General features: G+C 33.9%; 4 protein-coding genes across 15 annotated transcripts in view; 3 read left to right on the forward strand and 1 right to left on the reverse strand.

The window, feature by feature from the left end:
• Window positions 1–1663: 1663 nt before the first annotated feature.
• Window positions 1664–3675, forward strand: LOC116337051 (cytoplasmic dynein 2 light intermediate chain 1). Of its 4 annotated transcripts, none has more exons than XM_031761342.1 (5): window positions 1664–2260; window positions 2396–2840; window positions 2947–3053; window positions 3127–3279; window positions 3341–3675. In XM_031761342.1, exons 1-5 carry the CDS (start codon window positions 2060–2062, stop codon window positions 3392–3394), a joined length of 960 nt encoding a protein of 319 aa, XP_031617202.1. In that variant the 5' UTR covers window positions 1664–2059; the 3' UTR covers window positions 3395–3675. The 4 variants fall into 4 exon arrangements, with proteins under 4 accessions (XP_031617202.1, XP_031617199.1, XP_031617198.1 ...); XM_031761339.1 differs by having other exon boundaries at window positions 1667–2260; window positions 3127–3512; window positions 3629–3668; XM_031761341.1 differs by having other exon boundaries at window positions 1668–2123; window positions 2190–2260; window positions 3127–3675.
• A 4897-nt stretch (window positions 3676–8572) lies between these two features.
• On the forward strand, window positions 8573–11722 carry LOC116337192. 3 transcript variants are annotated; one of them, XR_004200786.1, is made up of 3 exons: window positions 8573–8641; window positions 9809–10041; window positions 10908–11722. XR_004200786.1 is itself a non-coding variant. In XM_031761573.1 (2 exons), exon 2 carries the CDS (start codon window positions 10908–10910, stop codon window positions 11406–11408), a length of 501 nt encoding a protein of 166 aa, XP_031617433.1. In that variant the 5' UTR covers window positions 9725–10041; the 3' UTR covers window positions 11409–11722. The 3 variants fall into 3 exon arrangements, 1 of the variants encoding a protein (XP_031617433.1); XR_004200787.1 differs by lacking the exon at window positions 8573–8641 and adding an exon at window positions 9528–9697; XM_031761573.1 differs by lacking the exon at window positions 8573–8641 and having other exon boundaries at window positions 9725–10041.
• Window positions 11723–15169: 3447 nt separating this feature from the next.
• Window positions 15170–19154, reverse strand: LOC116337207 (vacuolar protein sorting-associated protein 54). 2 transcript variants are annotated; one of them, XM_031761597.1, is made up of 5 exons: window positions 18708–19154; window positions 18446–18602; window positions 17562–18339; window positions 15947–17387; window positions 15170–15884 (listed from the first exon to the last, which is right to left on the reverse strand). In XM_031761597.1, the coding sequence occupies exons 2-5, from the start codon at window positions 18541–18543 to the stop codon at window positions 15271–15273; spliced, it is 2931 nt and encodes a 976-aa protein (XP_031617457.1). In that variant the 5' UTR covers window positions 18544–18602; window positions 18708–19154; the 3' UTR covers window positions 15170–15270. The 2 variants fall into 2 exon arrangements, with proteins under 2 accessions (XP_031617457.1, XP_031617456.1); XM_031761596.1 differs by having other exon boundaries at window positions 18446–19154.
• Window positions 19155–19671: 517 nt separating this feature from the next.
• LOC116337209 (protein numb) overlaps window positions 19672–25278 on the forward strand; it is a 32098-nt gene continuing 26491 nt past the window's right edge. The window contains exons 1-2 of one of the 6 annotated variants that reach the window (XM_031761601.1): window positions 19672–20120; window positions 21872–22044. The gene's annotated coding sequence lies outside the window, so the exon portion shown is untranslated. Of the gene's footprint in view, window positions 20121–20153; window positions 20232–21871; window positions 22045–25278 lie in introns of those variants that run through there. The other 5 variants (XM_031761599.1, XM_031761600.1, XM_031761602.1 and 2 more) reach the window with 5 other exon arrangements.

A 25278-nucleotide genomic window follows, 5' to 3' on the forward strand; every position in this document is an offset into this window, starting at 1 on the left:
AATGAAAAATACCAATTATTATAACCAAAATCTGTTTTAATATTACACTATTATTATTATTTTTTTCATATCTGTGTAAAAGGGAAACTTTTTCCGTTTCGATTTCTTTTCTGTATTCAAAAAAAAAGGAAAATGATGTTATTAAAAATATATATACAAAAGAGAACAAAATGCAACCAACACAAATGGAGTACATTTTTCTTGCTACTTGATCTTTAATATCTCATATATAAGTTTAATCATGCTCATGCACACACACACATCACAGCATCATGTAAAAGGTTTCAAAGTTTATTGTTCGAATATATTTTACTGCTATTAAAACGTCTACAGCGACCATGAAGCTGAATTTATTATGAATGTGGAGTGAGCGAAGTAGAATGAACGAGAAAAAGAGACAAATTTCAGGCACTCACTAATATTTTCTCAGCAAAAATGAACATTAAGTAAGGAAAATATCTATGGATTTAACAGAACAAAGTTTTAAAATAAAATAGCAAAACAAATCTACACAAAATGTGAAAATTCAAAATAAGTAGTTTGCAGTTTTATTCTTCTTCATTTGTGGTTTTATTATATCATCGATATTCAATCATCAACATGGAACTACTTTCTATTGTATTTAAGAACAAATCGGTGTAATTTCTATGGTTTTTTTAAATTGCGCTTCGTTTCGAGTACACACTGTGTTCAGAGCATGAAATCGTCACACACAAAGAACGCTCTTACCAGGAGGCCTCTGCTATTGGTGTGATTAACCTCATTTGATTTAGCGCGAGCTTTGTTAGCGAGTTCAGGGACCACGATCCCGTGATAATACCCTAAGTAGTCGCGTTGCTTCAAAAATGCGATTTCATACTCTGAACGAATTTTTATTGCTCTACAAATTACACTGATATAGAGCTACCTTTTGTGATATTTACCTGATTAAAGTTGTACTCAATAACACTAACTTATTTCTCTACATCTTTGTTGACATTTCCGAGTTCGTTAAGATAGTTATCTACTCGAATATGTGTAAAGGGCTTACTATGCGTAAACTTTCAATGAAATTACACAAGGCACGTGACATACTTGTATGCAAATCACAATTGTAAATTGTTTCATCTTGTTTTTCATTTCTTCAAATTGAAAAGTCACGGATTATTTCAAAAAATTGGTTTTAGTCACTTTTTTTCTAGATCTGATCTTCTTGATCAAAATTTTATCGAATGACTGGTTGTTTAGTCTAGCGCGTAAATTCTATTCCGTGTACTTTTGTTTCTATCTGAATAAGTGCTTTCAAGTACATCACATATGAGTGCATATGACAACAAAAAAAAAACGAATGAGTAATAAATAAGAATAAAATCAGTTTGAAATGAAACAATTAGGTAGCATTTGTCTGGCCAAATGTTATTTGCTCTTATCTGGTTTGCACTCAATTTCCAAGATTTTTCGGCAATAAATTATTTTGCGTGCGCATTCGAATTTTATCATCCCGTATCATCCGGTCATTAAAAGCAAAGTAAATTTGATAATCAGTTTGCTATTTTCACTCGATGAAATGTGAAATATTCACATGATACATTACCATATTAAGAAGTTCTGAACGCTTAAATTGTGAATAGACTCTTATCAATACACAGCAGCATCGAAGATTTTGCATTTTGACATAATCTAATCATTGATTTATAACGGTTTTGATATCAAATTTCCACATTGTTTCAACGTTTGCGAAGAGCTTGAAATTTAAATATCAATGCACCGTCTTCAGTACCGTCGCACCGTTAAAATGGTTTGCTACTGTTGAATAATCCAGTGTGTTATTAATATACGTTGATTACAATCCACATTCCATGTGATATATACTTACTATTGTGTGCCAATTTAAATCGAATACATTCAAATAAAAAAAACTATGCAGTGTTTGCCATTCGTTCGGTTGACTGTTTGGCCTGAACCGTATCTATGACAACGAACCGTTTACGAAAATAAAACAACGAAAATTTACACACATTCTCTTCCACCAACACAATTGACATATACGGAAACGTAGAAAAAACTATTCATCCAAAAAATGGTTCGCATCCAGTTTGATATCACGATACCAAGCGAATCAATAATGGACAACGAAACGTTTGGTAAGAATTTTGTAAATTTAACTGGTGCACAGTCCGGTACATTACAAGACGTGGCTTTCAATTTAGTTCAAGATCGTACAAATTCAGCACAACCAACGAAAGAACGAACAATATTTGTGCTTGGCAGCAAAGGGGTGGTAAGTGATTGCTCGTGTTCACTATATTCATTGAGATTTTACATTAAGTTTGTTGACACTTTGTGCATTGATAAGCAATGTGGCCACTTCAATGAATTGCATCTTTTTTTTTGAAATTTTATTTTTGTTTTCAAGGGCAAAACATCGATAATAAACAATTTCCTTGATCGATCTGAAACGATTAAGCCCACATTAGCGTTGGAATATTCGTTTGGACGACGAAGTGGCGGACCGGGTCAGGGCTTACAAAAACAAGTGTGCAATGTTTGGGAATTGGGTTCCCTTTCGAATTCATCGTCACTCATGAATGTGCCCATTAAATCTCATGGTTTTGAAAATTTTGCATCAATCATTGTATTGAATCTATTGTATCCGGATCGATTGTGGGGTGACTTGGAGGCAGCTTTAAATGGACTGAAACAAACGATTACAACGTACGCAAACAAAGAAGCGTATGAAAAATGGCAAAAGAATGCTGTTAAACGTGTTGGCACCAATCACACTGATTTACCAACATTAGATTTATTTCCATTTCCCGTTGTTATTATTGGCGGTTATTATGATAAATTTCAAGATTTTGGTAAGTTTAATTCAAGGACATGTTTCATTCCTGTGACATTGGTGGCTATAGGGAGATTTCAATAGTAAATGCTCTTTGGCATTCAAATGTTCCACATTTTCTTTAGATCCTGTAATCAAACGGCATGTGGGTCGATGTTTGCGTTCAATTGCACATGTTATCGGTGCAGCGCTCATTTATTATTCATCACAACATTCGGCGCTTTCAAAAACGGTTCGTCATACATTGATTGAGTCTGAAGTGTAAAAATATTAACTCTGTTCGATTGTTTTACGTCTCTTTTTAGGTTCGTGACACATTCAATCATTTTGGTTTTGGCAGTCCAACAAAACCGTTTCGGTCAACGGTTATCGACTATAACGAACCGCTAATCATATGGTTCGGTCAGGACTCGTGGCAATCTATCGGCGTGGGCCCGACAAACTCAGAACGAATTAAAGTAACTTATGACGAACAAATTCCGCAAGTGAATTCAACCGATTCAAATACATATTTACCAGTTTCGAATCCAGCCAAAGAGGGCGATTTCCGTGAGTCAGTCATCGATGAAATAAGAGCACAAAAGGATGAAGAACTATTGCGTTGGGTCAAAGACAATGAATTTCAGAATAAATTTCAAGCAATTGCAACGACCAATTGATGATTAAGATAACTGCATATTCCGAAATGAAGGTAGATAAGACACGTAGTAGTATATCAAGAAGAAGCAATATCACCGATATAGAAATAACGTAGAGCAAATTAATTAGATTTTGTTTTTTTCTTTTTACTTTTCCGCACACACCTAGTGTGAAAGGGGAAAGTATTGCAATAGGTCAAAATTTACGAAACTTCAAAAACATGTTTTCTGGACGTTTCTGAGGTCAGAGAACCCGAATCAGGCCGTTTTGAGCATGGTTGTTGTGGGTCTGTTCCACGTCGTACGTCGTACGTCGTACGTCGTACGTCGTACGTCGTACGTCGTACGTCGTACGTCGTACGTTGTCCGCCGTACGCAAAATTTGTCCATCGATTTTCTCACCACCCAGAAAAGTTATTTGAAATCTGACTTCACGGGATGATTTGGGGTTCCCAGGAATAGAAATCATCAGATTTTGAGCGACTTTGGTTAATGGAAAAAAATTCCATGCCTGGAGTGATACCTATGAAAAAGAGTCCAATTTTCGTCCAAAAGTCATACTTAATGTAGACTTAAACACTCAAAAATATGTATTGGGGGGTTTTTTGGTACGAGAAAACCGAATCCGAGGTTATTTTTGAAATACAATCAATTTTTGATACAGTTTCCTTAAAAAAATCTCAAAAAATTGAATTTTTGTATGGGAGCCATTCCTGTATGCTACCTTAATGACGTGAAACTTTGCACAGACTATTTTTTACACAAAAAAATAACATTCTGAAAGTTTGAAGAGATTTGAATTAAAATTAGGGGTACCTCCCATACAAAATTTTCAATTTTCGGCTCAAAAACGAATATTTTGTATGGGAGGTACTCTTAATTTTGGTTGAAATTCCTCCAAACCCTCCAAATGTTATTTTTTTGTGAAAAAAATAACCTGTACAAAGTTTCACGCCATTAAGGTAGTATAGTTAGTTATGAAAAGTGTTTCAAAAATAATTTTTATGGCAAAATTAACGTCAGACATATATTTTTATAGTGTTTTGTTAGAAAATGAAATACTTTCAAATGTCGTACAAATGGGTTCATCATGAAAGTGTGAAAAATCTTTTCTCGAGTACTTCTGTTATTAAATAAAAGAATATTTCGATGCCAAAGTTGAGGGTTTTTGGTCTCGAACTTTACGCCGCTTGAAAGGCTTGAAAAATCGAACAAATATTATTTTGAACTTGCTTAATAAAATACGCAAATACCACAGTGCGGAAAAGTTCGTCTTACTCCTGTAAGACTCTTTATTTATTTTTCTAATCAAATTGATTTATTCATTTTTTTGTTGTGTTTCTTTTTATGTAACTATTTAAATATATTTGACCATTGGAGTTTTCCGATAAAAAGAACAATTGCAAACAAAGGGAAAAAAACAAATTTTACAAATAAAAAACGATTTTAATCGATGAAGCGTTTATTTGCAACTGAAATAACAGTGTATTTTTTTTCTCTTCTCGAATTCTCTATCAACACTAATTCACACCCAAATATCGTTAAGTGTATCATCTTCTAGTTCTTCGGGTGGCATTGCTTTTAACGTACGCAGTGTTTCCATGTAAAAAGTCAGTTCTGATGTGACCATACCACATTGTGGCCCACCATTTTTCACAATATTATATTTGATAAGTAATTCTCTAAGTTTATCTTTACAATTCTTATGCACCACACGGTACAGTTGATGAATTTGCTCAGTGGGCATTTGAACGCGTTAAAACGACGCGTTACACCACTTTTTTGGTGTATCGTTTACACTTTTATGTCGACACTTTTGTATGTAAGTTTTACACTACTTTTATGGTGAATATTTTACAATGATAGTGTATAGCAAGTCATGTATAACATTACACCACAGGTAAATACTTTACACCAAAATCATTGTCCGAAATACATTGCGAAAAAATTTGGTATATTTTTTTCACGAACGGTGTAAGATTTTCAAGTTTTCGATAGAAGTTAAAAGTATATTTTTCTAGTCAACAAATTTAATAATTTTTCCTCTGTAAGACTACAATATTTTGGATTTTTTTCGTTTCTATGCCCGAATATAAAAATACTTTTTTCGAAAATTTGCAATTTTTTCTCATTTTTCATTTTTACATCAAAGAAGCAATTTTTTTGCCCTCAGATCATGAAAATATTGAAAGATAAGCAATATTGCAATAATTTAAGTCCCAATATTTATAAAATTAATTCATTTTAATATTCTTGAAGATGTGATTACAAACATGTCCTCCATATTTCCATACTTCACACGACAAAAATTATCAAAAATATGGCTGCAGTGTATATTTTCCCTTTTTTCAGTGTATTGATTACACCGGATATTTTTGGTGCCGATATTTTCGGTGTAAGGTATACACACCAAAAGTCTGATGTATATTTTTCACTACTTACGGTAGTGGTGTATATTATGCTCCATAATCCAGTGATTTATTTACACCATGCGTATTTCATTTACACTATATGATAGTGACGCACTGCGTTACTTAAATTTCGTGTATATTTTTCCTGTAAAATTTAATTTCAAGGTTTCTTTTACACTAAATATCGCAGTGTATTTAATACACCGAAATTTACACCAAAAAAATTGGAAAAATACGTTAAATAATTCAAATTTTACTTGAATACACCAAAAGTGGGCAAATACACCGAAATTTTTTGCGATTTTACACTACTTTGGAAAATTTTGCCCACTGAGTGCTGTTCGGGTAAAATCTGCTGTTGATGCCATTGCTGCCGTTGTGACTCTATGTAAGAATTGTATGGAAAGACAAAATGGACTGTGCTTTTTTCGCTGCCGTTGCGTCTCTTTCCCTTTTTTCTTCAATCATTTTTTCATCTACATATGTGCATGGAAAATTATCTCGAATGAAAATAATTAAATACGAATTGAAAGAAAGAATGTCAATATCGTTCGCAGTGATTGATATGTTTGCCAATAGATAGGTAGTAGTAGTGCACAGAGTGCACATTTTGTCTGAATAAACACATGCATACACATGGAATGTTAATCGCAGTGTACGTTTTTTAAATGAACGATATTACACTTAATTCAAAGGTTTCACCTTTTCGTATACAATATTTTTCAGTTCTGAATAACAAATACACGAAAATTCTAGAAAACACTAAAATGTCATCATGTATTAACTGTAGTGTGTCAGAGGAAGCCGTAATGATTTTCCATCTGGCGTTGATAATGTTTTTTTTTTTTCGAGAAAATTCATCAAGCTTCGTTCTGTTGTTGTTTACAGTAATCTAGTTGTTTTCGAATTTGTTGGCAAGAATAATAAATAGGGGTCATCGAATTTTTGAATCGACAGATACTCAAGATGAGTATGCATTTTCCGATAGAGTACATCAAGACAAACAACTTTTGTTCCGGGAGTTTTTTGACCCGACACTTATGGGGCCTCCCGGTCCATTTGAATTTTCTGAGCAAAAAATCAGAAAAATAGCAAACATTTGTATGGAAACAAAATATTTTATATTTGAAGCGACTTGAAGTTAATTAGTTCAATTTTTTTAAAGCCATTTCCAACAAGCTATCTAGAAGCCAACAATGCCGCATTTGTGATACATTTGTATATTTGCTCAACATTTGTTGAATTTGCGATACATTTGCTGCATTCATTGAAAGCACAGAATATTTATTCAAAAATGATGCATTTGTTTTCGTGATTTGCCCCTAGGCATTACAAATCCCTCATAATTCTTCACAGAATCCATTCATGTTCATACAAAAGTTCAATTTAAACGATTTTGAGCGAAAGGTCCAAATTGATTTTGAAACTGCACCATATTTCATGGATACACCATTTTCTCAGCGATGCAAATACCACATTTCCACCTAATTTTCAGCGGGGAATCGAATGGAAGTGATTTTACAGTGATTCGACAACATTCAAGGGTCGAAAACTGGTCCGGTATTCAAAGTACTTTTCAACTCTCAAGCATTTTACCGATGGAACTAACAGAGTATAAAACGGTACAAAATGATTTCAAATGCATTCCAATGGACAAATCATTAAAAACATTGATTAAAGTCAATTTATAGGGTCAGACATGCATTTAAGTGGAACTAGTCCATGGACATGGTTACAATCAAAAAAATTATGAAAATTTTGCGATTTTTTGGGAAAAATGTCAACAAACCAGCACATACATCAAATATAAAAGTACTTCTGAGTCAAGACAACAACTTTTACAGGTACAAGACAAACAACTTTTGTTCCGGGAACTAATATTGTAAACTACATAGTCGGCTTATCAATGTAGACTCAAAAATCAATAAAAAAATAATAATAATAACCTTAATTTTGGCAAAATGGAAAATCCATTGGCCAGCCTCTCAGCTACACCAAATCACAAAATATATTTGGCCAATATTTTGACAATTGAAAATTAAAAAAATCCATTTTACAAACATCTCCCATTTTCATTAGTGTTTTCTTAATTCGAATAAGTTTTCTTAATTAAATGAAAAGTCAACATGATAAACTCTCGTTCAGGTCATTTATTTCTCGACTGCTTCAGTTTTTCAGATATCGAGCTGTTTTATAAATTTTTCAGTGAAAATCTATCGATAACCTATAAAACTATTACAATTGACCGATCATTCTTATGATAAATGAAATTATCTGAATAAATGATCAAAATGACTTGAAATTTGGGAGTTTTGCAAGAGCGAAATTTAATGTTTTTTAAAACTTCATTTAAAAAAGGAAATTTCACACGTTTCGCTTTTAAACTTGTTTAATAAAGTATTGTGCATACATTCTGATTTATCTATATAAATAAATAATCGAATTTAGCTGTTTGAAATGTAATTTCCAAAATAAATAGAACATTCACAAAATCATTGTCTAAATGTTCACGTAAATGTGATTCGTGTATATTTTTCAAATTATTCAAATTGTATGAAATGATAACGCAGTAAATAATGCCAAGTAATGGCACATCCGAAAATTGCCACGAACATTGGTATAGCGCTAGTATCGTGTATTCGAGCATTGGCCGCATTAGTCGTTGAACGCAACTGTCAGACAGGTCAAACCGTGGCCGAGATGTCAAATCACAAATGTCATTAGTTGTCTCTATCGAAATCTCCTGTCAAGCAAGTTATATATTAATTATTGTATTACATTTTGTTGGAGACTTATTTATTTAGAAATATAAAAAAAGAATGTGAATGTGAACAAAAAAGATAAAAAAATTAATATCGTGACGAATTATGTAATAAAATAAATATTATAATTCAATTACTCAGCGGCTAGTGTGATTTCATAAGTCTATACAGACACACAAAGGTCGACTCGCATTGGATAACATTTCTATTTTTTACACCTAATGACGGCTCATCATTTTTGTTTTTATTTCATTAATAAAACTAAATTAAAATTGAAATTAAATTTGAAAATGTAAGTTTTTTGCGAATGCGATTGCGTGGTTTTATTGTTCTGCTGTGCAGCAGCAGCAGGAATATATTGAGGTTAGATGTCCCCCTGAGTCAATTTTATTGTATTATTTTTTTGTAGTTCTTTTATTTAATGCACGTTTGGAAAATTAACAAAAAACAAATTAGGAAAATGGATTTATTGTTTTATTTTATTTATAATATTTTCATTTATAAGTTTTATCGTTGTTTCAAATTTTCTGTTCACTATATGATACTCTTTTGTTCCACATTTGATACAAATATCAGAAAATTTGGAACAACGATGAAACTTATGAATGAAAATATTTTAAATAAAATAAAACAATAAATCAATTTTCCTAATTTGTTTTTTGTTAATTTTTCAAACGTGCATTAAATAAACGAACTACAAAAAAATAATACAATAAAATTGACTCAGGAGGACACCTAACCTCCATATGATCCTGCTGCTGCTGCACAGCAGAGCAATAAAACCACGCAATCGCATTCGTAAAAAAATTTACATTTTTCAATTTTAATTTAGTTTTATTAATAAAATAAAAACAAAAATAATGAGCCGTCATTAGGTGTAAAAAATAGAAATGATATCTAAAGCGGGTCGACCTTTACATTTGACAATTCAAAATAGAATGTGATCAATAAATTGAGTGCGACAATTTAACATGTTCGAATCAGTTTCAATCGTGTGTTTTGTGTTTTTGTATATTGGTAACGCTTTGCAGTGGTATACGCGTATTCAAGCATACTTTCCGCTGAGTAATTGAAATATAATATTTATTTTTTTTACATAATTCGTCACGACATTAATTTTTTATCTTTTTTATTCACATTTCACATTGTTTTAAATAAAATAACTGTCAAGTGTAGTTTTGTTAATAGGGATTGATAAGTTTCTCGCGTGATCCACCTGTCAAAGCGCTGTCGTCTACTTGTTCCAGCGTCTAACAGCGACAATTGTCATTCTGAGTTAGTCTTTCAATCGTTTAGCATCGAAACTCCGTCAGTACATCAAAATAGTCAACACCCAACACAAGCTACGCATCGAAGAGCGCCGCTAATAACAATCGTTCTACGTACGACATAAAATCCACGAATCGAAGGTAAAAAAATAATTCCACATGTTTCTTCGACAGTTTTTTACAGAAAAAAAAATTATTTATCAAAGCAAAAAAGCATCCTTTACCTAATTTTTAATTTTGTTTGTTGTGTTCAAAAAAAACCTGGTTTGCACTTGTTCCGTTTATTTGTTGCGTTTATTTGAAATAGTAAATTTTACCAATCGATTTAAATCGTATAGAAATCGCAATTTTCATTTTTATTGATTATTATTAATCCAATTTTTATTCCAAGAGAATTATATCGTGTCGACCACCGAATTGATTTGCTTCCCAATTTTTTTTCCCCACATTGCCCACGTTCAAACATCGTGAAATTTTTTTTAGAGAAAAAAAGTAGAAAAAAAACATGGTTAGCGTCATAGCCATTAGTACATTTTCTCAACTTCAAAGCAAATTCCGTTCGTTTAAGACAAAACCAGATTGAATTGGCCATAAATATAGTCATGGAAATTTTGCATTTAATTTTTTATTCTTAACATCGCGTATTAGCTCTAGATTACTACGAAATTCGCTTTTCAAGAAATATACGCTCATTGTGTGCATCAGACACAGTAATGATAATATAATCAAAATATCAATTTTTTCACCTTCGTTTTTTTTGTTCTTCTCTCTTCTCTGTTATATATACGCTTAATACGATGAACAGATGAAGCTCATATTTACACATCGACCCATAATTATTGCATATGTGGTAGTATGTGTAGATTACTTGCAATGCATTTTGTTGGTTTTTTTTTCATTCAAATTTTCTTCTGCCGCAAAAAAAATTAGTATCGTCAATTTTATCCAAGAACAAAGTGACTAACTAAAAATCCGTGGTCTGTTTCTTTTCTTGGTCTCATTTACAGATGTCTAAACGTGAGGAAGAATTGTTGAATAAATCGTATGGAAGCTCGTCAAATGATTCGGATTTAAGTGGAGCGGGAGTTTTTACAGCTGACGAACTTGGTCATAAGCTTAAATTGGATCCTATAGTAACAAAATGGCTCAAAAAACAACCGCCAAATGAGGATGATCCCCTATTGATTCTAGCTTATAAAAGTGGCTTTTTTAATTTGGAAAATTTCAAATACCGTAAGGATTTAGTTACCAGCAGCTTGATAGCAAACGGTGGTCAACAAGTAAGCGGAGAAGTGTTCCAATTTGACGATTGGCCTACACTCTTTAACGCACGTGACAGAATGATAAGTGAAATGCCATGGGCATTTTATTCGTCCTACCCTGGTATTCTTCAGTTGAATGGTCATCAGTTCGGTCAGGAGGTCACAATTTCAACCACATTGATAATGTTTTATGCAGAAGATCAAGACAAATTACAACAATTCCCATATGAATTTTTTAAGATTTGAAAATTGAAAAATGTTCAAAGTTTTTTTTTAAGTATACAATTGGTTCATCAACAATACAGCCGGCACGGGACCGGACATTTACATTACAATTTTCATATAATTTAAATAAAAAATAGAATAAAAAAAATAAAAAAAATGTAAATTCATATCCCACAACTGGTGGTTACAACAACTATGATAATTTGAAATATTGTACAATTCGACCATTTTTCCGTTTCGATTTCTTTTCTGTATTCAAAAAAAAGGGAAAATGATGTTACTAAAAATATACAGTATGTCTCATTATATAAAGCCATCGATTTTTCATATTAAAACTCACAAGTTGTACAAACTTATTTTATATAATTTTTATTTGACTTCTAAGCTACGACGCACACAATCAATATTTGAACGCTCTAGAATAAAAACAACTTATTGATTACTCGCATATCGAATCGGAACTCAAAACGGGTGCATATCAAAGCGAGACAATATTTAGTTATCATAGGAATAGAGAACATTGGCTTTTTATTATGCGAAATATGTAAGTTTCATTTTGTGCTGATAACTAGCTACTGTTCTGCCTTGTTTTAGTAACAGAATTTTGTTTCGCTTTGATATGCGACGCAGTTTAACGGTATAAATATTTCACACTCTCGAAGGCTCGGTATAGAACACACAAAAAGTGAAAAAAAAACTTCTTATTCTCAAATTTCATAAACAATCAAATGGATTGTATCAGCAATTTTTATTGCGCAGTTGTGTGTCAATAGAACGTTGTTTGTAAACACAATGCCATGCATTGAGAAATAACATGTAAGGGTGAGTTAGATAGTATTGAACAACGATTTGGGTGACAGAAATAGCAAATTTTTACAATCAGTCGCACCAGATGATATAGGCTATTTAGTTGTGCATAAAAATTGAGAAAAAAATCAGATTTTTTTTTCACTTTTCATGCTCTATACCGAGTCTCCGAGAGTTTCATATAAACTCGCCTTGCAATAGCCAAATGACGCCTATTGATTCAATCACGATTGGTATTCGCTTACTATTCAATAGGCATCACATAGCAAGTTTATATGAAACTCTCGGAGACTCGGTATAGAGCACTCAAACAGTGAAAAAAGTCCAGATCGTGATTTAGATGATATGGAATGCGATTTTTTTCATTCCGATTCCACCAGGTGATATAGAAAATTGAGTAGTATTTGAGAATTGAAGAAAAAAGATTTAATTATTTTTTTCATTTTTCGCCAATTTTTACCATCTATATGGGAAGCTTGTATGAAAAACACGGAAGACCGCTGAAATGGCACTGTCGTACGTCCGCACATATTTTGCATTTGTCATTTCAGCGGTCTTCCGTGTGTTTCATACAAGCTTCCCATATAGATGGTAAAAATTGGCGAAAAATGAAAAAAATAATTAAATTTTTTTTCTTCAATTCTCAAATACTACTCAATTTTCTGTATCACCTGGTTCAATCAGAATGAAAAAAATCGCATTCCATATCATCTTAATCACGATCTGGACTTTTTTCACTGTTTGAGTGCTCTATACCCAGTCTCCGAGAGTTTCATATAAACTTGCTATGTGATGCCTATTGAATAGTAAGCGAATATCAATCGTGATGGAATCAATAGGCGTCATTTGACTATTGCAAGGCGAGTTTATATGAAGCTCTCGGAGACTCGGTATAGAGCATGAAAAGTGAAAATCGCTGGTACAAGCCATTTGATTGTATATGAAATTTGAGAATAAGAAGTTCTTTTTCACTTTTTGTGTGTTCTATACCGAGCCTTCGAGAGTGTGAAATATTTATATCGTTAAACTGCGTCGCATATCAAAGCGAAACAAAATTCTGTTACTAAAACAAGGCAGAACAGTAGCTAGTTATCAGCACAAAATGAAACTTACATATTTCGCATAATAAAAAGTCAATGTTCTCTATTCCTATGATAACTAAATATTGTCTCGCTTTGATATGCACCCGTTTTGAGTTCCGTTTCGATATGCGAGTAAACAGTAAGTTGTTTTTATTCTAGAGCGTTCATTTAATCCAGTCACCGTCATGCTCGATCACACGGGCACATCTATTTGGCATACTTTTGCTCAAATTTTCAGCATATTCGCGTTGAAGACCTTTCCACTGTCGTTGAATGAATGAACTGAACTGCTTCAAATTGCGGTGTGTTTTACCACGAAGCCTTGCCTTAATAATGGCCCAAACATTTTCGATCTGATTGCAATCGGGTGATTGTGGTGGCCAGTTCATTTGTTTAATGTCATTTTCCTCCTTCCAGCGGTGCTGAGACGACTTTTGTGTTTTGGATCGTTGTCTTTTAATAGAAGCCAATTCGAATTGCCGTTGCCATAGAACTTCTTGGCGGTGGGTAACAGTGTCGACGAATAAAGTTGGTTCATCCTAACAGCGTTTAGAATGCCCGTGAATACGGTCAACTTTCCAAAACCAGCTTCACAGAAGCAACCATAAACATGCACCCTTTTCGGATGCTTTACCGTGCGAACGACCACTCTCTTTTCGGCTCTAGACTAGGCATGGGTAGTGCTATTCACCAGCCAAAAGAATGACTCGTCAGTGTATATAACTTTGATCCAATCTCTTGTTGAATTTTGGTTTGCCCAGTCAATGCGTTTTTCTTCTGGTTTTCTGTCAAAAGTGATTTCTTCACTGTACTGCGATAATGAACACCGGCAACATCCAATCTTCTTTTGAGCGTGGTCTTCGAGACGTCTATTTTATGACGCCGTAGCCGTTCATCGCCTTGATGCAACGTCATACCTGGATTTTTATCGAACAACTTGACTATCCGTTTATCTTGTTGTAGCGAGGTGGCTAGATTTGGCTTCATATTGGGCTGATCGTTCACATTTTTTTCACGCTTATACTGCTGGATCCACTTATTTACGAACCCTTTCGACTTTTTAATGTATTTTGCGACCTTCACTATTGACCATTTTGGTCCAAACGGGTGCAAATGCAAAAAAACTGCTTCAAACCGTTTTGAAAAATGTTCGGAATTCATATTTTTGTTGCACAACAAACACTGTACTGATTTTTGAACTGTCAAATTTGTTGTGCGTCGTAGCTTAGAGTTGACATCTAGCGACACCACAAATATATTTAAGATATTTGTAATTTTTGTCTAAAAAATCGGTGGCTTTATATAATGAGACACACTGTATATACAAAAACAAAATGCAACCAACACAAATAAAGTACATTTTTCTTGCTACTTGGTCTTTAATATCTCATATATAAGTTTAATCATGCTCATGCACACGCACACACACACACACATCACAGCATCATGTAAAAGGTTTCAAAGTTTATTGTTCGAATATATTTTACTGCTATTAAAACGCCTACAGCGACCATGAAGCTGAATTTATTATAAGTGTGGTGTGAGCGAAATAGAATGAACGAGAAAAAGAGACAAATTTCAGGAACTCACTAATATTTTCTCGGCAAAAATGAACATTAAGTAAGGGAAATATCTATGGATTATAGATAACTGCATATTTCGAGATGAAGGTAGATAAGACACATAGTAGTATATCAAGAAGAAGCAATATCACCGATATAGAAATAACGTAGAGCAAATAAATTAGATTTTGTTTTTTTCTTTTTAATTTTCCTAATCAAATTGATTTATTCATTTTTTTTGTTGTGTTTCTTTTTATGTAACTATTTAAATATATTTGACCATTGGAGTTTTCCGATAAAAAGAACAATTGCAAACAAAGGGAAAAACAAATTTTACAAATAAAAAACAATTTTAATCGATGAAGCGTTCATTTGCAACTGAAATAACAGTGTATTTTTTTCTCCCTTCTCGAATTCTCTATCAATACTAATTCACACCCAAATATCGTTAAGTGTATCATCTTCTAGTTCTTCGGGTGGCATTGCTTTTAACGTACGCAGTGTTTCCATGTAAAAAGTCAGTTCTGATGTGACCATACCACATTGTGGCCCACCATTATTCACAATATTATATTTGATAAGTAATTCTCTAAGTTTATCTTTAAAATTCTTATGCACCACACGGTACAGTTGATGAATTTGCTGTTCAGGTAAAATGGGCGATAGGGCCTCATGCAATTTAATAAAATGCCGTGAAATATTGCGAAATGATTGCGACGGAACCGGTGGTCTTGCGGTCCAATTGTTCAGCAAATTATGCACCAATGTTGTTACAATGGTCATCACTTTCGTTTCGATTTCTTTGATGTGTGAGAAAAAGTCCTTTTCGATTGTATCGAAACCGGTGTTTATGAAATTGTTTGTGGTTACAATCGCTCCAGATTCATTCGAATTGGCAGCAGCGTTCGCATTTTTCATTTCCAACTGTTGAAAGTGTCCTTTTATTCGTGGTATAAACCAGATGACCAACTTAAGGGAACGTGAAACCAGAGCCAAATTACCCGTTGTAATGGTTGTCAATCCGGCCACACGTAGTGCACCAGCACCTAAATCAATAGAGACAAAAATTAGATTGTTTTCTTTTAAACTAACTACATTAGCTACATACCCAACACCAATTGGCAACATTTTGAATTGAATGTACGCAATAAATCGATGAGATGACGTGACAATTGCGTTGAAATCATTGGCAAACTGGCGGCACATTGGCAATATTCGCTGATTATTTGTACCAAAATCAATGCTGAATTGACTAACATAAATGGTTCGGCATCAACATAAAGCATCGTCGATGGTTTCGCTTGTCGTTCTGAATTGATTTCGTTTTTGGACCATGAAAAGTCACCGTCAGCAATGCGATCGATCATCAACTGATATTCGGCAGGCACTTCAACTTGTTTCCATCGTTCATTGTCCAAGAGTAACGACAATTTTGATTTACGCTCCGTATGAAATTTATTACCGAATTTGGTGGCTTGCGCTTGAAGTGCTGCCGCCAATGGTATTCGTTGAATGCCCGTAAGTTCTTCGCATCCTGTGCTGAATGCACGAATAATTTCCGCTAAATTTTTTATTTCATCGGCACTTGCCACATGCTTTTCGAGACTTTGGCTTGATATCAAGTTTGCACACCGTTCCGAACAGTAGTTACAAATGGAATGCATTATATCTTTTAATTTTTCTTCGACCTTCTTGTGATCGCTTTCGCTTAAGAATGTTTCAGTGTCGAATGTTTCGTCGATATCACTGTTAATCACACATTTACCAGCACTTGCTTCAGATACTTGGTGCATCACATCTAAAACACGTTTGATTCTCCTCAATAAGCCGAGTAGTAGAACCGTTGCTTTCTTCAGCAAAAAAATCCATTCTTGAATGGTTAAACATTGTGCCACCTCACCCGCTCCGGTCAAACATCGTTCATCGTCACTCGTCGAAATCACTTCAATAACCAATTGCTTTATTAGTGCTCGAATGGCAACGATCGCTTCATCGCGATAGGTTTCGATGAATGAAAAATTATTCTGTCTCAATAGGCCTGATACAATGCAAATTAATTTATCTTCATCATAAACACGATCGTCGTCGTCGTCGTCATCGTGACCACCAATCGGTCGGCTTAGATCCATTGTTGAATATTTTTCAAATTCCGTAGCCAACATTTTCGATACCAATCGTTCCATTTCGGTTAGTTGTGATGGCAAATGTTTAAAACAATGAATACCAATCAGTTCTTGTGCAACAATTTCTTGTGTTGTTGAAATTAAATCTAAAGCCGCTACATAATCTTGTGTTCCCAATAATAATTGGATCATTGGTTGTGTTTGATGCACCGTTTGCATTAATTTTAATTTATCATAAATAATACCGTAGTGTGTTCGTTTTCGATCAAGTGTTACAATATTCACAGCATTTTTAACGAATTTTTCATCGAGCAATTTCATTTTTTCGCGCATTTTTACCACATTTTTGCTCGCATCATTCATATTCTCCATGATTGCATCTTGTGATGTCATCGCATGAAAAAAGGCCGATGATTTCTCCGAAACCTATGTATTGGAAAATAAAACGATAGATAAAGCATTCTATATTATATTCGGACGATAAGATTTCGGGTCAAAATAATAAAATTACAGTGAATTTTGAAATGTATTGTTTTTATTTCTGTTGTGTATGTGTGTGTGAAAGAAAAAAAACCCCATCTTATCTCAGTTTGAACTTGCCTGTTTTGCAATCAGCACCTCAACGATATCTAAGTAATGGGAGAGTTTTTCCTGAAGTAAACGACCCGATTTTTTATTATCCGCATCACAAATACCCGGAAAGACGGCATCAAATGTCTCTAAATTCGTGAAATCTAAATTTGGTTTAACAAATATTTGTGGAATGTCATCTAAATTGGCATCATTTATTTCGTATGTAAGTTTACGGCTGGCATGACTAGATGAAACGATATGATTACTGTTTCCATTAACAAAGCTGTTACAATTAAGTTCACTGATATCGGAAATCATCGATGACGTGGATGGTCGTTGGTGTTCTATTGATCGATTGGTCGGTGATGCATTTTTTGTTGGTGAAAATTGCGCCGCAAATTCATGTGATTGAATATTTTGATTAAGACGCACATGCCGACGATAACGTTTACCAATCTGTTTGATGTAATCGCTTAAATGATCGTATGTTATATCAGGCAATAAATGTGTTGGACTTATTTGGACTTTTTCTACAAAACTATCGCCCCATTTTTTGGTGAAAATGTTCGATTGTTTGCCGCGACTCGGATCATTTAAAACAGCTGGAAGATTTTGGGCGGCCATATAAACGGACCATTCTTCCGGTGCATCTCGTTTCGTGTCTGTCATATGGAATTTTAAAACGTGCGATTCATAATCACGATCACTGACACCGTCCACTGGCAACGAGCAACATACACCTTTATAGCCGTAACGACACACGTACGAACCACCTTCGCGTGTACAATGGCGATCACGTAAATGTCTAGCGCAAATGAAAAATTTAGAGCAAATGATTAGGCGATAGGAAAATAAACAAACAAACAAAATAAAAATAAAAAAAAATTCAAAAAGATGGTGTTGATTTTTACCTTAAAAAGTCGGTAGAAGTTTTGAATGTTTGTAATGAACAAAAATTACATGTTTGCCACGTTTGCTGTTTGTCGGCCGCTGTAAATGCTTTTGCCATTTCATATTTCACAGTGTCGTTTGCAAAGGTACTTTCATTGATGCAGCGCTTCGATATTACTTTATGTTACAAATACAATTGCTTTTTTATCATTTCCAAATTTGTACGTTCATTATTGAAGAAAATTTCCAAAAAAAAAAAAATGAAATGCAAACTGCACGTACTTCAATACTCGACACCAATTATCACCTGCTCTGTTATTGAATTACTCAGTCATTTAATGAATTTATTTGGCACTACACCCAGTTCTCTCTTTCTCGTTCTTGCTCTCACACTCTTTTTTGCTCGTTCAAATCTGTTACACTTTTTCAATCACACAACACTTTAAATTCTTGTAACAAATGTTGATTTGCTGTTTTCTTTGCAATTGTGATTTAAAGCATTGAGAGTCCAACGATCATCAATGAATAGTTGCCTTCTTTTTCGAAAATTAACTTTTTTTTCTCTGTGTATACAAGGTCTGAATTGAAATTATGTGTGTGAGATAATGTGTCATGTCATGTGTCGCGTATTCGATAAATAGACATCAACCGAGAAATTGTATTGAAACGTCAAAAACTCTTTTCACGTAAATATACGTTGAATACGCGTTTGTCAGTTGTCTGATGCTGGAAATGCATGAACACGATGACACCAATGACGGTGTACACTGTAGAAAAGTGATTGGGAACTATGCGCATTATGTGTATGTGTATGTAGCGCACCTCATCGCAGCGTTTGCTTGTTTTGATTAACTGACATTTGGAATTACATAAAGCACGGTTTATACGAAACGCGGCGAAAATATCGTGAATAAAACCAGCATTTTATGTGTTTTCATCGTTGCATTCTGATTGGAAAACATTGAAAATCCATAATTATCGCTGAATTATGCAATATTCCGTTGTTTATCATGTGAATGATGTAATTTTTCAATGGTTTTTGTAACCCTGTTGAATCATTTGACACAATCGACGACCGACAGCCGCAATCAAAACAAACAATTGGCGTTTGTGTGGGAAGAATAAGACACCGTAGGAGAGTGAAAAGTGCTCCAAATAAAAGCTCGTCACTTGTCGTTCATAAATTGGAATTCATGAAATTGAAGTATGTTCGTACCGGTAGCGTTTGCGCCATAGACTGAGTCAAAAGTACGCGTGGTCCATGTTATTTGCGGTGGTGCTTTTTTTCCTCTCCCTTTCTTGTATTCAGTTCATGTTGTTGTTGGGTTTGAGAAATTCGCTGTGTGACTTCGGTGTGTATTTACTAAAAAAAAATCTTCAGTCCAGTTCTCGTTTCACTGTTCTAACAGCAACAATGTGTGTGCATGCAATGTGCTTGTGCTTATATCATATTTTATGTGTTTTGTTTCGTGTGCAAAACTAAGTGCACGGAATTCGAAAAGTGCGATTTATATTTGAACTAATGAGTGTTGTGTAAGTATTGGATTTGATTCCAATAAGAGAAAGAAAAAACAACATCACCAAACAAGCGTGAAAGAAGTTTTTGTTATTGAGAAATGCAATTGAAAGTTAAAGAATAAAAGTTTGATGAGAATTAATAAAATCAACGAGGTGCGTGCTACTGGTAAATTTGATGTAGGAAATGACGATTTTTAGTGTACAGTGAAAAAAATGAAAAGAAAAATGAAAATATATAGCACGCATTCATGAAAGAATTCGACCTCACAAAACAATCATGTGCTGTTTGTATGTGATTCTTTGTTTTTTTTTTCCTTTTTTGCTTCACCCATTCATTTTTTCGTTTTCTTTCAATTCCAGTCGATTTTTTAATCGCGCTATGGTTTCATATACACAGAACGCTCTTTGTTATGGTATTCAACCATATATACACAATTAAACACTATGGGCTAATAACAACATAGCAACGCTGCTCAAATAGACAACTCTACTCTCTCAGTTCGATTCGTGTACAGTGTTTGTTTATGCTTTTGTGTGTGTGTTCTTCGTTTTCTTTATATTATTTCTTATTCTTCGATTCATCATCGAACAACTCTTACTTTGAGTTTTCTTAGGCTTTGTGTATGGATTTTTGTGGCGTTCGCCATTTACATGAAACACCTATGAAATTCTGATCAGTGTAATACAACAAAAAGTTACATCGTGTTGGGCGAAACGTGATTGGGCATTAGCACACACTGCATCGCATTGCTTGGCCTTGGATCAATTGACATTTATTCTCTGCTGCTTGAGCGTCATTATTTATTTTTTCGCTTTTGTTCTTGCGGCCAACTTAGATTTATTTATTTTTTTACATTTTTTTCCATCAAATCGCTTGCAGTTGGAGTCCATCAAATCGCTTGCAGCTATTTCAAATAATTAATAGAGAATCCGGATCCAAATTTAACAACATAATAATATAGGAAAAATACTAAATCTCGATGATGAACGCTTTGCTTTGATCATTTGTGCTCCACATCAATAAACGTCCATTCGCCATGTAGCAATTTAGTTGGCGAAACATTGGCAAATTACTTTCGCATTATTTACAAGGCAACAATAAAAAACTATTTCTTTTGGTAAAACGAAATTTCTTTCGTTTCGATGATTCATTTAAGACTTTAAGCCAAAAATCGATTACCCGAAAATATTGCCGAAAATGTAATATTCTTAGTCGTTCTTCGTTTCAAAATGATGGAATACATTGTTCATTTTTTGCTTCAATTTGTCCTTTCTTTATCAGCAAAGAGAGAAAAACTCTCTTATGTCATACATCTGTTTTTTTCGGGCTTGTTTTTACGTTCGGCTGAAGTAGCATTGATATAACAAGTTTATTTGTCGATTTTAAGACTGCGAACCAAATCGAAGAAAACCTATTGCATATATGAAACTCGTTCTAATTCCACGTTTTGATTGTGTAACCGAAAAAAACCTCACTTGAAGCTCATTGCACATAGTACGGTAGCACAAACACACACGTACACAGTATAAAGAAATCGCAAAAATCAATAAGAAACAAATATATATATTAGATGTGAATGAGTGTATAATGGAATTGTGATTATAAATTTGATATGCGAATTTTCTGCACAAATCTACCAACTCCGATATATATTCATATAGTAGGTGCTCGTTCTCCAGCGCTATTTTCAAAAGTGGAGAGAGAGATATGCTGAATTTGTATGGTCGTTATTTCGTAGTATTATTTAAAAAAGAGAGTAAAGAAAAACAAAATATTGAGTCATTATTTGACGAAAAAAAAATCGCGACCGGTCGCTGGGAGTGTTTATGATTAATATTTCTTTTTTGTGTGTTTTGTACCTATTTTGCATTTTTTTTTGTTTTCCCCGCAAATGAATAAAAATCACCGTTGGTTTCTATTTATTTAGGTTAGCATCTAGTTAAACATAAAAAAAAGTTTGTGTGCAAAAACGTCTAATTATGTATTTGGGTTCGAGCATCGAATAAAAATTGAATGCAAAATCAGAGGCTCTCGGCAATACCACCATCAGCAGCAGCAATAAACGCCAACAGCATCGAATGCAAGACGGTTTAAACGAAGGTAAATGACATTCACTCACTTTATACGCCATAAAAAAGAAAAGTGCACAGTTACCAAATGGGGAAAAATAGTGACTTGATGTCACTTGATTCAAACATAAGATAATTAGCATAAATTGTAAAATCATCAAATATTTGAGTGTATCAAATACATTGTACCGACGGAAATACAGCTTAAATCATATAATTGGATTAATTTCGATTCAAATTTGATGCATTTGCAAGGCATAAATACAAATGTATACAATTTAATCCCTTTTTGATTAGTCGCATGAATTAAAAGAGAAACAACGTAATTTTATGCAATGTTAAGAAAATGGAATGGCAAAAAAGCGCGAGAGAGAGAGAGAGAGGAAGGAAGAGAGAGAAAGATAAAGAGATGTATCCTGTTGATGACGATGAGCTTTGCATAAAGATCATAATAAGCTTTTGTTTGCTTGTAAACCGTGAATGACTTCACAAGCATACATGGGCATGGTCGACATTTGTGGAGGGGGTCCATCCGACATCAACTCCAGAAAATCGGAAGAATTTTTCTTTCAAAAAATCCTAGCAAATCATTCCACTCCCATTAAAATCGGGAGAGTTATCCGGGTTCACACCCACCTGTGCCCATGTATGCTCCCGAGCAAATTAAGCCTTTTACAGTAATAGTGTGAGTTTCGTGTGAACTAAATTAGCTGAAAGTCGTTTACACATCGTGCTCTTTGTAATTTCGCTCCAACAGTTCAACCAAAAACCAATACCATCGGCGACAGCAACCATAGCAACAAACGTTGGCAAAAATGGAACAGGATAATTATTGTTTGCATATAATTTTTTCCTTGTTTCCTTATCGAATTGTTTACACTTAATCGAAATCGAAAATGAGTTCGTTATTAGAACAATGCCAACTAATTAAAGAGTTAGAAAAGTCAATCTATAATTTAAAGAAAACGAAAGAAAAACATTGACCTCGGTATATACTGGTATGCAATGACTGAGATGGAAATTTTGTACTCGACTCTATATACACCGAAGACATACAGGGTTTTTGTGTTTTTTTCGGCGATCGATGAAAAGTTACATAAAATCCGAGTAGAAAAATAAATGTGACACTTGACATGCAAATTTAAATTACACTTTTCACAGTTTCTGAATAATTGGCTGTGAGTATAACGGCCACTGATGATTTCATTTGCATTTCCATAGTAAAGTGGATGAAAACCGTTGAGTTGATGTTTTCCATGGAAAAAAAAATTCTCGGTGAAAAACCGTAGGGAGTGTGATTGAAGCGTTTGCAAGTGTGTTTGTAAACAGGTGAGGAATGTGATTGAATGAATGAACGAATGAGCGCGGGAAAAAAAGTGAATGTTCTACAAATCCTTGAGAGCATTAATTCTTTTAAAAAGAGATATGTGTCAACAATCAAGCCATAAAATTGACTTGGTCGTAAATCTTTTTAAATTTATAACAAATAATCTGGTGTGTTTAAACTATATATAATGTTGTTTGAATGCCCTGTGGATACTAGAGAACAATGCATACACATTTATCAGTGCAAAAATTTGCCGCAATGTGGCTGATTCGTATTGCACACAACTGACCGACATGCAACGAATTTTATTATGTCAGTGGAATGAATATGGAAATGGTAGCTCACACTGCCAATTTATATAGTCCTCCAACGCAACATAGTAATATTGATTCACGGTTTTATCGTCATTACTTTGGCTTAGGAAACTGAACTAGTATTGCGAAACACTAATATTATTCAATATGGAAATGAATGTCGACTCGAAATTATAAATTTTCAATTTGCATTGCCATTACGAAAACAAATAAATGTGAATTTATAGAGGCGAAAGAGATTTTATTTCGATTCAAATGAACCATTTTCCTTCATTTGTTGATTTTATGATTTCAACCAATGATTTTCTTGATATTTTTTAAATAAAAGAGAGAGAGCTCACAAACTCAAATATGATTGTATTATCGTGTAAAAGAACCGAGAAAAAAAATTCGTGTCAAAGTGAATGAAATTGAGTTGCAACGAAAATACATTCGATTACAATGAAGCGCGTGCACAAACTTATTTGAACTGATTATCTCCCTTTCTCTCGGGCTCTTGTATTCATGAGATTGGTAAAACTTACGTCTTCTCTATCTCCATTGCTATAAAAAGAACAATGAAATAACGTTTTTGTTTTGGATACTTAATGCGAGAAATGTATCAAAACGTCGACTTTTATTTCAAGAATAATATGCATAGTTTGAACGTTTTTTTCTCATTTCCAGATGCATTTCCAATGCATACACACATACACTTACACTCGACATTTAAAACAACAATTCCAGCGTGTAACGATTCAGATTGAAGAGAATTAACCGCCTTTTTTTTTGCTATTCCCTTTGCTCAATTCCTATGCGCGCACACACATACATTTTCCAGTCGATTCATTCTAAAGACCGTTGCAAAGACGGTCTAGCGCTACAACACACTGTTGACGACATTACACCAATACATAAGCGGAAACACCAGCGGAATACACATGAGCGCTGGATGCATGTAGTGGTGTAAGCCAAAATCATTCAAGCAAAAGATGCATGTGAATTTCAGTTAAACAACAATTTTGAAAAAGTGTGATTGCCGTTGAACTGTGGGAAATATCGTTAGTGCTAGTTCTCGCTGCTTCTTCTTCTTCGTACATCTCGCTGTTTATACGCAAAGTTCGTTATTTTTCTTTGCTGCTGTTGAAAAACTGCGCTCGCAATTGTATGTTAGCGATAGAGTAAATATACGCACTGAATTTATCTCTCTCTCTCTCTCTCTCATTCTCTCTCTCTGATATACATATGGAGAAAAATCGAGAGTTACTCAACTCTAATTCGATTGAATGTATGACTGCATGTAAATAAATGTCATTCTTTTATTTTGAGTGATTCTGTTCAACGACAAAAAACAATGTGTTTTTGATGATGAATCAAACTCATGACTTTTTGTTTTTGTAAATGACACTGAACAATTAAATAGAAATGTCATTCTAAAATTATTTTCGTAAAATAACAAACCAGATTCGAAACAGATGAAAAAATTAACATACTATCCAGTTGTTAAAATGCCATTACAATTTTTTTGTTGGTCGAGCTATGTAAAGCGCAATTAAAATTCTTGTTCATTCCGCAATTACAACTGATGATATTCATTTAACTGTCGATCCTAAACCATGAAGAAAAAAAATCGTCTCGTCTTTAT

Source organism: Contarinia nasturtii, unplaced genomic scaffold (assembly GCF_009176525.2).
Source record: "Contarinia nasturtii isolate CC-2019 unplaced genomic scaffold, AAFC_CNas_1.1 Cnas_scaffold_220, whole genome shotgun sequence".
Lineage (NCBI taxonomy): Eukaryota > Metazoa > Arthropoda > Insecta > Diptera > Cecidomyiidae > Contarinia > Contarinia nasturtii.

Bases quoted from the DNA above. Each gene is read 5' to 3' on its own strand.
- LOC116337051 (XM_031761338.1), top strand. From the start codon at position 2,060: ATGGTTCGCATCCAGTTTGATATCACGATACCAAGCGAATCAATAATG. The intron at 2,261-2,395 runs GTAAGTGATTGC...TTTGTTTTCAAG, and splicing joins TGCTTGGCAGCAAAGGGGTG to GGCAAAACATCGATAATAAA. The intron at 2,841-2,946 runs GTAAGTTTAATT...CATTTTCTTTAG, and splicing joins TGATAAATTTCAAGATTTTG to ATCCTGTAATCAAACGGCAT.
- LOC116337192 (XM_031761573.1), top strand. From the start codon at position 10,908: ATGTCTAAACGTGAGGAAGAATTGTTGAATAAATCGTATGGAAGCTCG.
- LOC116337207 (XM_031761597.1), bottom strand. From the start codon at position 18,543: ATGGCAAAAGCATTTACAGCGGCCGACAAACAGCAAACGTGGCAAACA. The intron at 17,388-17,561 runs GCAAGTTCAAAC...TCCAATACATAG, and splicing joins AGGTGCTGATTGCAAAACAG to GTTTCGGAGAAATCATCGGC. The intron at 15,885-15,946 runs GTATGTAGCTAA...CTATTGATTTAG, and splicing joins ATGTTGCCAATTGGTGTTGG to GTGCTGGTGCACTACGTGTG.